Source organism: Lissotriton vulgaris, chromosome 2_1 (assembly GCF_964263255.1).
Source record: "Lissotriton vulgaris chromosome 2_1, aLisVul1.2, whole genome shotgun sequence".
NCBI lineage: Eukaryota > Metazoa > Chordata > Amphibia > Caudata > Salamandridae > Lissotriton > Lissotriton vulgaris.
In genome coordinates this window covers 382691825-382704960 of record NC_141687.1, presented here as the reverse complement: position 1 = coordinate 382704960, position 13136 = coordinate 382691825, and the positions used below count along the sequence as shown (strand labels likewise).

General features: G+C 43.2%; 1 protein-coding gene across 1 annotated transcript in view; it reads right to left on the bottom strand.

Annotated features, from left to right (window-relative positions):
- Positions 1-13136, bottom strand: part of PRPF8 (pre-mRNA processing factor 8) — a 121829-nt gene that overhangs the window by 78443 nt on the left and 30250 nt on the right. Inside the window, exons 4-19 of the mRNA XM_086955209.1 lie at positions 12230-12394; positions 11801-12019; positions 11278-11490; positions 10776-10901; positions 10356-10461; positions 9810-10000; positions 9138-9257; positions 7335-7524; positions 7105-7224; positions 5584-5718; positions 5159-5288; positions 4486-4682; positions 3597-3803; positions 3330-3493; positions 2965-3091; positions 985-1177 (exon numbers count right to left, since the gene is read on the bottom strand). Coding sequence (XP_086811335.1) covers positions 985-1177; positions 2965-3091; positions 3330-3493; positions 3597-3803; positions 4486-4682; positions 5159-5288; positions 5584-5718; positions 7105-7224; positions 7335-7524; positions 9138-9257; positions 9810-10000; positions 10356-10461; positions 10776-10901; positions 11278-11490; positions 11801-12019; positions 12230-12394 — 2603 coding nt within the window. The remainder of the gene's footprint in view (positions 1-984; positions 1178-2964; positions 3092-3329; positions 3494-3596; positions 3804-4485; positions 4683-5158; positions 5289-5583; positions 5719-7104; positions 7225-7334; positions 7525-9137; positions 9258-9809; positions 10001-10355; positions 10462-10775; positions 10902-11277; positions 11491-11800; positions 12020-12229; positions 12395-13136) is intronic.

The following is a 13136-nucleotide window of genomic DNA, read 5'->3' as shown; positions in this document are numbered from 1 at the left end:
AGGGAGCTAGAAGACAGGTGCTAAAATCAAGCAACAGTGCAGAATCCCAAAGAGTCTTTTGTGTGCGAACACTCATCCTCTCAAAATACTAGACTGATGTGGTCACAACCACATTTTTTATGTCCTCCTTTGTCTCCCTCCACCACCCTTTCTTTCTGATCTAGGTTAGGAGGAAACATTAGAATCATTGTGCTTCACCTCTGAGCAACATAAATTACCAAATAACACAAACAATTCATAATAACCTTGGGGACAAATGATATTCTATAAGGATGCAACAGAGCTAACGTGCACTTTAGCTGAAATGCCTAGCCAAGTAACCCCTTAGAACATTTTTGTAACAATTAGTCAGCCATCTCTTCAGATGTCTTACATGGCCAGGTAATACTCCTACAATTTCACCCTCCATCCCCACATCTAATAAACTCTCAGTCAAATTCCTCTTGGTTGCCTGTGCAGACAACCCCCAAACTGCTAGGCAAACCCCTTCTACAGATGTCTATTCCAAAAAATGATGAGCAAGGCACACTTTTGTACATCAATTAACATCATGCCCCAGTAAACAAACCAACCCCAAATGCCAATTAGGAAACCCACGCTGAGTTGTCAGTGTTGCCAATGAGTGGGGCATAATCATAATCTCCTCCCACAAAATGTCAGTTTTCAAGATACTTTCTCGGACATCAGTCAAGCCAATACCCTAGTTTCACACTAGGAACACAGTTCACCCTCCCACATCTTTCGAACTCTACTGTCCAAAAATTTAGTGCGACGATCTACTAAATCAGAGCCGTTACAGAGCAAATTACCTACCTCTCCTCCTTCAAAACCACCCAATCTGCCAATCCCACCTCCAATTTTGTTTTCTCTGCCAGCCAGCAACGTCCTTCCATCAAGACAGCACCAAACGAACATAGGCATGCAAGCTTTATGTACTAATACAATCCTCGTTACTTAGACCCCTCTAAAAAGAGTGGTGCTCACCTTGACACCATTTATACACAAGCAGTGGAGGTGGCTCCGTGTCTGCGGGCTTGATCCATGGAGGGAAAAGTCTCCTTTTATCAGCTTCGTACCACAAGTACTGATCCAGGTATGCATCTGTGATCTTCTCCAATGGCTCAACGTCATACACTGGAACCAAGTGACTGTAGAGGTCCATAAACTCAATACCCACCTTTGAAAAAAAGAGAAAGAAAAGTCACACCAATTGTGCAAAGAACAGCATTAGTATGACCCAACTTCAGAATGGATGTAGACCGTTATTAGTAAACTTTGAAAGCTAGATGGGGTCAAACCGACTCAAGTATGGTATAATAAATGAGTAACGTGTACTCTATCCATGTTAAAGTCATATCCTGGCCCAGACTGGAGGGGGTAAAAAAGCTCATTCAGAGAACAGTTGTGTATCTTCGGCCTGGCACAGTGGGTGGAGCCACCAATGCTTGTAGAGTATCGTCTGAATGTTTCCATCCACAGAGGGATGGCCAAGATGCACAGCAGAAATTCATATGAATTTTCCAAGTATTTTCCCAGGCAATCATAGTGCGGGGTTGAACATAAGCAGTACATTATTACAAGAAATTACAGAAGTGCATACTAAGAATTACCCAATAGCAAGCCTGCTGGTGCCTTTCAAAACATCTCTGGAATGTACGCAGCAAGCAAAACAAAGACAGCCAATCCATCCTGACCTCAGAAACAAAGAGGCAGGAACACAGAGAGCAGGCATGGTTTATACAAGGATTCTTAAGGGAGGGAGCAGACTAGATTATCCAATCTCTTCGACGTTCACCAAGAGAGCAAAGAAACAAGTGGGAGGCTAACCAATCAAAGGTGGAAGAGTACTTTCACAAAAGACATTAAAAAGTCTAAGAACTCAAGTTTTTGAAGTTAATGAATCTGCCGGTAGAAGTCAAAATCTTTTTTTATCAGAGGTGGTGCTTGAGCACTTCCAATTAAAGGCAGAATTTGTTTCATTACTGAGCTCTATGCCAGGTTACATGTGCTACACTGAAGGCAGAGATGAGAAGACACCTCAGGGTTATGTATACCATGCTAAAGAACTACACCTGGCACACACTATTTCTGCAACTTTGTCCCTGTCAAACAGAGCCCACTATTTTACAGCTAACAACCTCACTCTAATTGGACCGCCTGATCTCTAGATTGCCAGATGTGCACCTCTGCCCAAACATCTATTCCACTCTCTTGCCTCAGGAGGCCTCCTCATTGTTTTTGTTACAGTAGTCAATGCCAACGTTGTCTATTTTTGTGTTCTGCACAAAATATTTCTAGACTAGATTATGATCAACCTCAAGAGTCTATTTCTATTGAATACTTTATTACATCACCTCACTGGCAGCTTGGGGTAGTACGTTAAGATTATTGGATGCTTGTCTTTAAGCGCCTCTGCAACACGTTTATTTTACACTAGTTCTTATCACCATAAGCAACAAAACCTGTGGCCCCCATGACATAAGTCAGTGTAACTGAAGCTAGTCCATATTCTTGCCCATGTCAGAATCTGCTCCAGTGGTGTTGGAGCGATGCAGTGTTCTTTGGTATTTTCGCACTGCGTTACTAGGTGTTTTGCAGTTTCCTTCACTTGTGCTTCGACCATAGTGATAACAGGATTTATCAGCCCACATGGTACTAACATTCAAATACAGACAACCCAAACCTGTATAAAGCAGTTACGTAAAACCTTTATGTCAGAAAAACGGAGACTTCAACATAAAATAAACATCCACTACAAGGACCGGTTGCATCTGAAAAGCCACCACAGCTCCAATTTCACAGCATCAAGAGATACAGCAGCTGTTTTATTGGGGGGGCGGAGGTGGAGAGAGGCACACAACCCAAATACCGATCATTTGCATCAGGATGTAGCAAGACAAGTGAATTATCGGACCCCAAAACTACTCCGAAAGGAGACCATAAACAGTTTTACCAAACTCGCACCTCTTTGAAGGCTCTCTGAGTGAGAAGATGTCGCTTGATTCTAGACAGCGCTTCATGGGGGTTATCATACGCCTGTTCAATTAAGCCGAGCTCTTCCCTTTGAGACTGATTCAAACGGGACTTCACACTAAAAGTAAAGACACAGTTATAAGGATGACAAAGGAACAAAGACATCCTTACAAGAGAAACAGTTCCATCTATGGGCAAGAATGCCACTGTGTGACCTGCTTGTGTAGGCAGCACTTCTGAGAGATGGTGGAATATAACTGTTCACCACTGTACATATCTTTCTCCTTTCACCGCTCACTCTAGTGCTTGTCTCAGTTCCAATGTTTGAATGGGCATTTTTCCCGACCCCTACTCACCTGTATGCTTCTTTCAGCCTTTCCAGAGCCAGAATGAGTAGTTTTGTGTCATGCTTGTAGGACAGAGGGGGGAAGGGGATGGGTGAGAACCGTCTGCTCTCCAGCCAGTGCACAGTGGTGGTGTACACGGCTACAGCCTCCTCTGCAGTGATGTACGGCCCATCCTAGAAGAAAGTACAGTATAAATATCTTCCTGTACTGATTGGAGGACGACGACAACAGCGAGACAGCGATACGCTCTCTGTTCCATTGGCTTCCCTCCCTCACCTTCAGGTAGTTGTGCTGCCGCTCCTGTTCTGCCTTCAGGTACAGTCTGGTGAGTCGGCCCAAGTTCTTCTTGCAAACAGTTTTGTCAACAGTTGCGCCTCGTCGGATACGCTCACGGTTGTAATGGGCAGTGTTTGTCCACCAGTCTGCCTTGGCCTTCACATAGCGGAGGATCATGTTCTCAATCGGGGTGGGCAGCCCAGGAACCTGCAGACCGTAGCAAGCGACAAGGCATGAGCAGGTGCACAGTACTGTTGAGTCTTCAGCACAACCAGCTAATCCCTTTCATTTCCCCAAAAATAAGATACTCGCTCCTCCCCCAATCACTGACAGGAATGGGGCGAATGCATTATCAAAGAGCCCTTTCCATAAAGCTTGCCACCTAATATTCCTAAAAAACGAAACCTTCCCAAAAAGAAAACAACAATTTACCCTTTCATATAACCCTTCTTCCATCAGCAGCTCATTCGATGGTTTGCCACACCTACCTAGCCCTCTCTCCAAGTTACCAAGGCGCCCCTCATAGCAGCCCAGCAGAAGATACACTCCTCAAGTACAGCAATCATGCTAATGCCTTCTAGCTAAGACCCTTCTACCCATACTCTTGCAACCCAGTCTACCTCATTGTACCACTCCAGTCTAGTGGACACCTTTCCCTTCCCGGTCCACACCAGCCTTCTCTCGACCTGCGTCTTTAAAGGGAGAAGGTTTGCAGTCTCTCTCTCCACACCAGCCTTCTCTCGACCTGCGTCTTTAAAAGGTAGAAGGTTTGCAGTCTCTCTTTCCATCCTACTGCAGGCATACATGGCGCTGCTTGCACCACTACCTAGCTTCCCTTATGACTGCCAAGGATTCTGTCATTCTCCCTAACTCCAGTACGTTCTCTCACCTTCCAGGGGATGTTGGCCTTCCAGCACCTCCAAGCTTCACTCAGGTGTTGTAGGATAGTCCTAGCTTTGTTCTGCTTAATACCTTCCGGCATCATGTCCAGAATATCGTGCATGACGGCAGCACGCAGCTCCAAGTCAAAGTGAGATTCCACACGCTGCTTTGTGACGGTCTTTGCCACCCCTTTCGAATGACGACCTAGAGAAAGAGAAACAGCTTGAGGGATTAGAACAAGACAAAAAACCTGCAGGTAACAGTCCTGCACCCAACCAGTGCAGGCGCAGCATCCCCTCCTTACAATGGCAATTAAAAAGGAAAACATGAATGTTGCTTTGGTTAATAAGAGCACAGAGAATTTAGTTTGTAATGTGCTATACGCTATAAACAGTCAATAGCAAGAGCCCATGAAACATTGCAGCAATGACACACAGTAATTTACCTACACTATTCCCAGGATGGAACAGAATATACTGTCTTCGGCTGCATTATATGCAGCACCAAACCTCACATAACTCTAAATATTTCTGCAGATTACAAGGTGTGATATACAAGGTTTTAGAGCCCACTTTCCCGTAGCCACTTAAGCATTCTGCACATAAATTAAGCACTTGGTGAATTTGCCCCCAGATGCTGTTGTTTGGATAAAAGATAAATAAAACGAGTCAGGGAATAACCTTCAAACTGTCGAGCCAGGAGGTTTCCAAGCCATCTCTCCAGCAAAGGGGTGATCCCACGCATGAAGAAGAGCCACACACGCCATCCTGCAGCCCAGAAACCACAGCCGGGCCCTTTCCCTACTGGACCCTGTAAAGAGAAAATAAGATTATGAAGGATGCCCCTGCCACTGTGACCGATGGAATGGGTGTAAACGCAGACTGCGAGCCTACAAACTGTTGGGGACTTGGGTTAAACAAGAGGACCACAGCAGCGATCTGTACTGATATGGAGCAGATAAGATGCACCTCAGAGGGGTGGTAGAGAATGAAGAGTAGAAACGGACCCCACTGATATAACACGGCCCAGCAGTGTCTCTTCAAGGGATAGAAAGGACTGTGAAGTTAAACACAAGGAAACTCTGAAACACATCAAGCCAACTCACCGTATTGAAGCGATAGTAGATGAGATGCTTTAGGTCCTTGCACATGCGGATCTGTCTCATGAGCTTGTATTTGTAGCGGTACATTCCAGTCAACTGTCCAACATGGGCAAAGATGTACTGAAGACCATCTGAGAGCTGAGAGGCAAACGAGAAGGAACAAAAGAAACAGATGTCAGAAACCCTTCACTAAAATCCCCGTTCCCCAGCTTCAACCTTATGCAGTCAAATGGAAAATGGAATACATGTCCTCACTGAAAGTACTGCTTGAGGCAGTTAGAAGCACTCTAACTCTAAATTCTGCCACCCTATTTTTTTTTGGGTTACATTTTCATAAGTAGATAGTAACAAAATGCAGCAGGTAACAGTGTTTGCAGGTAAAACATTATTGCAAGACACCAATATTAGATTTTCACAGTTTCCATCTACCCAAGAGAAACACATAGGCTATCACTGCACCTCTTTATTTTCAAAGCAGAAAGGGGGACACAGCAAACAATCTTTAAGGGCATACTTTCTGAAGCTTACAGTTCACATAGAAAAGACAAACTTGTCATTTGTCAGACATCAAAACAGAACACCTAGATAGGGAGCAAGAAATATACCATTGGAGCACGAGAGGTAATGCTGAAGCAGTATAAACCACACTTAGCATGTCAAATACAACTGACAGAATATGCCTCTCAAACACAAAATAATGCCTAAAGATTGGGTCTGAGGCATGCTCAAGCACACACACTTAACACATCTCATGACCAAGGAGATTCTTAAAATTTCTAAATTGCAGTGGAACAATGGATTAGTCCTCTAAAGCGAATAATTTGTTCCCCAAATTAATCCATTGTTTACATTTCTATTATTCAGCTTGCTTTATAAACCTGTATCTCCTAGGCAGGAATCTTTTACGCGAGACATGAAGCTGCTGAAGGCCTTCTCGGGAGAGAAGTCAGTGTGTAAATGCACCTTAAGTAATAAATAGTGTTTACAGTGCCCCAATTTGAAAAGCAAGAGAAACAAACGATGACCCACATAGAACTGCAGTAGCACACACTTCATATACAAAGCACCATAAGTTAGATATACACAAACCACCCCAACCAAAGACATTAAAAAGCTCAGACCCATATGAACTAAAACTGGAAGAATACACCTAGGATATTTCAAGTATTTAGGTTTGTTAAAACAAAAAGGTAGACGAAACACACACTGCAGGCAGCACTTACTGTGGACCTCTGTATTAGTAGAATATGGCCGCCTCAAACAACCGCACTGATACAGGAGAGCTCATATGGCAATGGCATGTCTTTAGTAACCAGAATTAAAAAAAAACTTCCAACTAGGACCACTTCAAATAAAACACTACAACATTCTCTTCAGGTTCCAAAGAGGTGTATATTGCATTTAAAGAGATATCACAAAATTAGTGCTTGGCCAGAGTATCAGAGGAGTAATACATTCCCCAATGTTTTTCAACACCATAATCTTTTCTTGTTTACAAATATGAATATCCTGTCTGGCTCGTACCTGAAAGGCATCGACATTTCCCAGTCTGTATTGCACATGGCTGTCCACCACTAGCTTTGTCAGACGCAGAACCTCTCGGCAGAGATGAAAGGCATTGCCGAAGCGAGACTTCTTGCGCTCCTGAGAAGGTAAAGGGTGCGTGTAAAATTATGGTTGTTGCTATTTTAGATTCCAGAATAGATTTCAACTTATGGCTTACTAAGGGGCTTTAGATCTGGTAAATTAGGTACCTTAGTGGTGAGAGTTTTGACGGGTTTCAGGTTGAAGTTGTAGTCCAAGTGGAGATAGTTGAGATTTTTCCTGTGAATCAGGAGGTTCAACATGTTGTATCCTTGGCGGCAAACCTGCAGTCCCACCTCCACCCAGTCCAGCTTTGTGGACTGGAAAAACTTTGTAGCCTTGAATGAGCGGAACAGATACCTGAAGATGGAAGTTGTCAGAAGCGTTAGCAATCACAAGTAATGGTGAGAAGTGGACTCTACTCACTCACACTGTCTTGCCTATGTATCCGGAATCCTACAAGTATAGCAGAGACCAATATAAAAATCAGGTCTCCCAGTAAACTAACATAGCATACATAGGTTTTTAAGGTCACATTGAAAAGCCTTGAACAATAGGTGGTAAATTCAGCACATGGAGAGAGGAGTCTGTCCCGTCCATTGCCACAGCCACCTATGACAAAGGCTTAATTGTAGCACTTGTTAACCGGACAGAAAAATACCTGGGCATTTGAACTCAGATGATCCTTGAACCAAAGCTCACCCACACCTGAACATGTCCTTATTCCCACTTCATAAGCATAATCTTGTCATTCAGGGCCTATCACTGTCACCTTGAATCTTTAGGAGCCTCCAGGGAGAGAGCACCGTCTCACAGAGCACTGCCTTTGATGCATGATACACACTGAAGTTGTTTGGGTTAACACTTATTGGCCATTTCTCTATACTTACTGTCATACAGCATCCCAAAAACAGAACAAAATATACAACCAAAACGTATTTAATGAGAATAGTAAAAGTGAGATCTGTGTAAACATTGTGATTGAGTCTACTAGCACTTGCAGTTTTATTATCTCAACTCATTAGGCTTGGATCACAGTTAGATGGCACCATCTACTGATCAGTTACAAAAAGGCATCAAGTAAAGTGCTGTAGTCAGAGAAGACAAATAGAGACAAGTGAAATGTCTGAATTATCCTCCGCCATCACCATTTATTGAAGCTGCATTCCACACCACTGTTTTTGCCCATTATACTACCTTCGACAGGAATAAGCCATATGCAAATCAGTCTTGGACCTGCTCCAATAGTAACATTCCAGCCCAAATTGCCCTGGCAGCCCCCCCAGGTGGGAATAGAAGCAAGCCCAGACCCGTTTGAGGTACAGCTTGAGACCAGTGGACTGGGATGTAGTTCACAACTATCACCTCTGGCTGTAAAAAAAATCAAGCATTCCACACGTCAATTGTGTGTTAGTTGCAGTAGCTTTATCATGGTCATCATAAAAGATTTTTTAAAAGTGATCATAGAGCTGAACATTGCACACCCTGTTTGCTTTAAAGCACTATGATGAAACAAAACAAGATATACTGATGATCATCAGACCAACAAACTTTAGGCAGGGGTTTCACAGTTGTAATCAGCAAGCCAGACTGTTCAATATATGGATGACCCCTGGCGACTAATGTTTTTTTTCTTATTTATTTATTTTTTTCCTTCAGTAACTCTGATTAATGTTTACTTTTAAAAACCTTGGAGAGAAGGGAGATCATTCAACCCTGTACATGACTAATGACTGAACATAAAAGTTAACAGCAACTTAAAAATCATTTTCCATGATTTTAGAATAGATATGTTCCCCAGAATAATCTACACACCACACAGCCCATCGAAGTATGAATAGCACAGATAGAAGAAGAAATTGAGACTATCCAAATTCCCGGACAGGGAGATTTGTCTAAAGATGCTGTACAGAACAATCATTGTTTACACTATAGAATTATGGTCTCTGCCAGTCAGCAGCAATTCAGCTCACCTTTTCTTCTGAGCTTTGGGTGGTCGGTGCTTCAGTGCATTAAGCACATAGTATTTCAGCAGTTTCTGGTAGGAGACCCGGACTTTTACTGGCTGCCCTGCCGGACAGTGTTCTCTGTACCTGAGAATAAAAGCAGGGTGAATTACACAGAGTCAAGGAGCAAGCACAAAATCACCACAGATGCACTAAAGCGGACATCAGCAGGAGCATTAAGTGAACAGAACATTAGTTTACACAAATTATACTCTACAGGAATGGTCTAAAAATTGCAACTATGGAAGACTAAAATCTAATCAACCACTCACAACTGAACCAAACCACTCAGCATAAATCTGAAGCTAGTCCCACAACGTGCTCAACATCTGAATTTCACCTACAATCGGAGGCATAAAACTGATCACCCTGACAACAGAGCATCAAAGCACCACCTGCATTTAGTGCATATGCTCATAAATGTCAACCACCTGCACAAGTCCAACATAAATGCTAACAATCAACATTTGCTTCTGTTTTGGAAGTGGATGGGATTTGGAAATGTGCAAAATAAGGCAAACTAATCCCACATCTCAAATCATTAAGTTTCAGATGGCCCCACAATCTTGGCCTAATTCAAGCAACTACCGCCCACCTCAAGAATGGCTGGGGTTCCTAGTTAAAGCACAGCACCCTTACCAGTTCTTCACCAAAGGAATGTCTACAGCTCTTCGTGTCCTGCCAGACCTCAAGTTGAAGGGGCGAGGGGCCCAGAGAAGAGCGATTCCATTGGCTGTATTGTCAGTATACAAAGGTGTATCTTTAAGAAAGGGTTCCACATATTCTGGCAATTCAAACTCTTCGTCATCATCTGGCAGGGGTTCCTGGCTCTGAAAACGAAATACAATGCATTAAACATGTTGCACTAATGAGGAACAAAGAGCAAAGCTTTTCAAAATCCAACTCGAAACTTTGGGCTCTCGATAACATGCTGCAAAGGGGTACAGGGGGCAAAGCTCAAGACCAATTTCAGCTTAGCAGTGGAACTTACCCTATCGCCCATTTTCTGACATATTCTATAGTTGCAGGTAAAAGGCATGCTTTTCTCGCAGCGGAAGAAAGTGTGCATATGTTGAACAGTTGGAAGAAAGCTCAGCTTCTGAATAGCAGAGGGAAGTGAGCAAACAGGAGCGCTGCCCACCAGCGACTGAAAGTGCAGAAACAGTCTGTTCATTGGATTCTTACCTTGACTGAATGTCGATGTGAGATTGGGTTGATGAGGGGGTCAAAGTAGAATGCTGGGAGATCAGGATCCTCTGTTTTGATGAAGACTACGTTTGGGGTGTGGTACCTAGAAGAGGGTACAAAAAAAGCCCTAAATCGCAACAGACCTTAGAACACAAGCGTTCAGGGATAGAACTTTCCTACTATTAACAAGCAGTTTCGAAAATTATAGTTCACCATCCTCCAATGGCATAGTTGCATTATGTAGCTTCATAAATTTTAGCAAGGGTAGATTAGATGCTAGCAAGCTATAATTGGATCAAACGGCAGTCGCTCCGCCACATGAGATTTTTATATTGGCCACGGGAGCCTAAACTTTATACTAGAACCACACGCAGTGGCACAGCCGGAATAGCCAAGCATCTACTGGCCTTCACTCACCAAGTCAAGTGCACATGATGAGGCAAGTTATTGTACAGATATGGGAAAGCAATCTTGTACTCTGTTCTGATTGGCTGTCTGATGATGATTTTGTTGATATCATTGAACTCATTCCAATCTTCATCTCTGCAGGAAAAAAAACACAGTGGGTGAAAACAGTCTTATTGCAGGACGCTGCAGCATTCAATGTTCCCTCTCAACTCTAAGATCAGATGTCAGCCTGACTAGCATTGGTTTCAGACAAACATGCCAAGAATACCGTGATATATATATAACAACATTAATGCAGTTTTCAAATGCCCAAAAGAAGCACAAACTTCCTTTCAAATTTAGTAAGTAAGCACAACATCCTTGACTTGAACAAGCAGTACAACTCTTCACAGACATAATACCGAAGTCATATCAAGAGTCAGTCATCACTATACATGGATACCAGAGAACTCTATAGCACATGTGCTAATCTATCCTCATCTAGAAAGTTTGACCCAGAGCAATTACTTACTGCAGGTTAATATCACGAACCAGTGGCTCAAACTTGGGTCCTCCGGGGATGGCCATGTTCAGGGCTTTAGAGGTGAAAAAAGCCTTTAGATCAAACAAGTAGAAGTAGTTATCATCCACTAAGTCTGTGAGAAGCTGATTGGCCAACCTATAGAGGGTTGACATCATAGGAAGTGTAAACTGCCAGCGCTGGTAGGTCGACCCATTCACAAACCTGCAAATGAAGGTGAAAGGGAAAATTAGATCGAGGAGCAGAGTGGTGAAACTCTTCAAAGTCCTAAACAATCAAATTTCATGCTGTATATGCAGATAACACTAGCCATGCAGGCTAAACGCAGTGAAGGAACACAACACACCCTCTTCCCTGCATCTTCTATTTACTTCAATGACCACTGTGAACCAGAGTAAAGCGTGTCTAGTAATCAAAATGTGTTCAGTGAGTCTTGGGATTAAAAGAACAGGGGCATCATAAATCTTGAGAGCAAGTAGCACAGACGACCGCCCTCCTTTCCCCTCAGACTTACTTCCTGTTGTCTCTTAGTGGCTGGTGATCATAAAACCAGTCAGTGACTGGTCCATCCTCCTCCATATCAAGTTCCAGCTGAATCGCTTCTAAGGGCTCCACATCCAGGATATTGTCTGCATAGTCAAGCGGGGGCTCCTCATCGTCAAATGGAGGGAACCTCATTCTCTTAAAGTGCCTCCGATCTCTTTTTTCTCGCCTCATCATGATCCACATAGACCTGTAAATACAAAAGCAGGTTATGCAGAAGAGAAATTTGGAGAAAGTCACAGTCTGTCTTGGGTGGCAATGAGCAACATGATCTGTAACTATATTTAAGATTACATCCATTTTTACAAGAAATTGACAGAATGAACACACTTTTTGCCACTTCCAATTTTGGTTGTGATGTTTTATTTTGACTGGAAAAGGCTTTTAGGTCTCCACTTACCCCCATTGTGAGATGTATACTGGTTCAATTACCCAGGGGATCTCACTGACAAACGAGATGGCACCTGTGATGTGGTAGAGTACAGGTACATCACGTATTTGCTCCCAGGGCATCGGCATGTTCTCCAGGAGCTTCAGAACAGCATGAGGCATGTACTTCAAGGCCCTGTGGAGAAATGTATGCACAAGAGGCTTTAGAGAGGCTTCACACTGAAGATTTGTAAAGGTGTGCCTTAAAAGAGACCTAGGAGGATTAAGGGGGCTGACAAAAGCAGCAAGCACTTTAGAAGTGTATGACAAACATGCAGGGGCATTACAAGGAGACAAACAAAAATATGCAGGGCCATTCATGTGTGTACTCCGAAACACACGGCAGAAGGTTGTTTACTGACCCACAATCAGTCACGCTAGAAAGCACTTGCAATTATTTATTAAAGTGGTTTCTAGGCAATTGCTTTTATAGTCCTCATTAACCAGTGTTGGTAACTTAACTTTCCCTGACATCCAGAAGGGCAACTACTTAGTTGTCCACAATAGTCAAACATTTGCCACCATTCATTGGGTGCACACACAATCCCACAAGTGCAACTCCCCTCCTTGTGGCTCTAGAATACTCCCCTCCTTGTGGCTCTAGAATATTAAGAAGAAACCAAAAGCCTACTTTCTGCAGGGCAAGCGCGTACGTATCCTCAATAAACATTCATTAGAGACCTCATCAAGAAAGCAAACTAAGACAAGCAAGCAAGGGCAAAGCCAATATGTCTCGCCTTTGGCACCTATTGGCCCTGGCAAGGGTTTTTGGCTAAAGGGAAGAAAATCAGCCATGTCATTTTGTTGTCAAACGCAGGACTGCAAAGTGACACGCATGACGCACATGCCACTTTTGTATTTAAAGTAGGCAGGCGCCA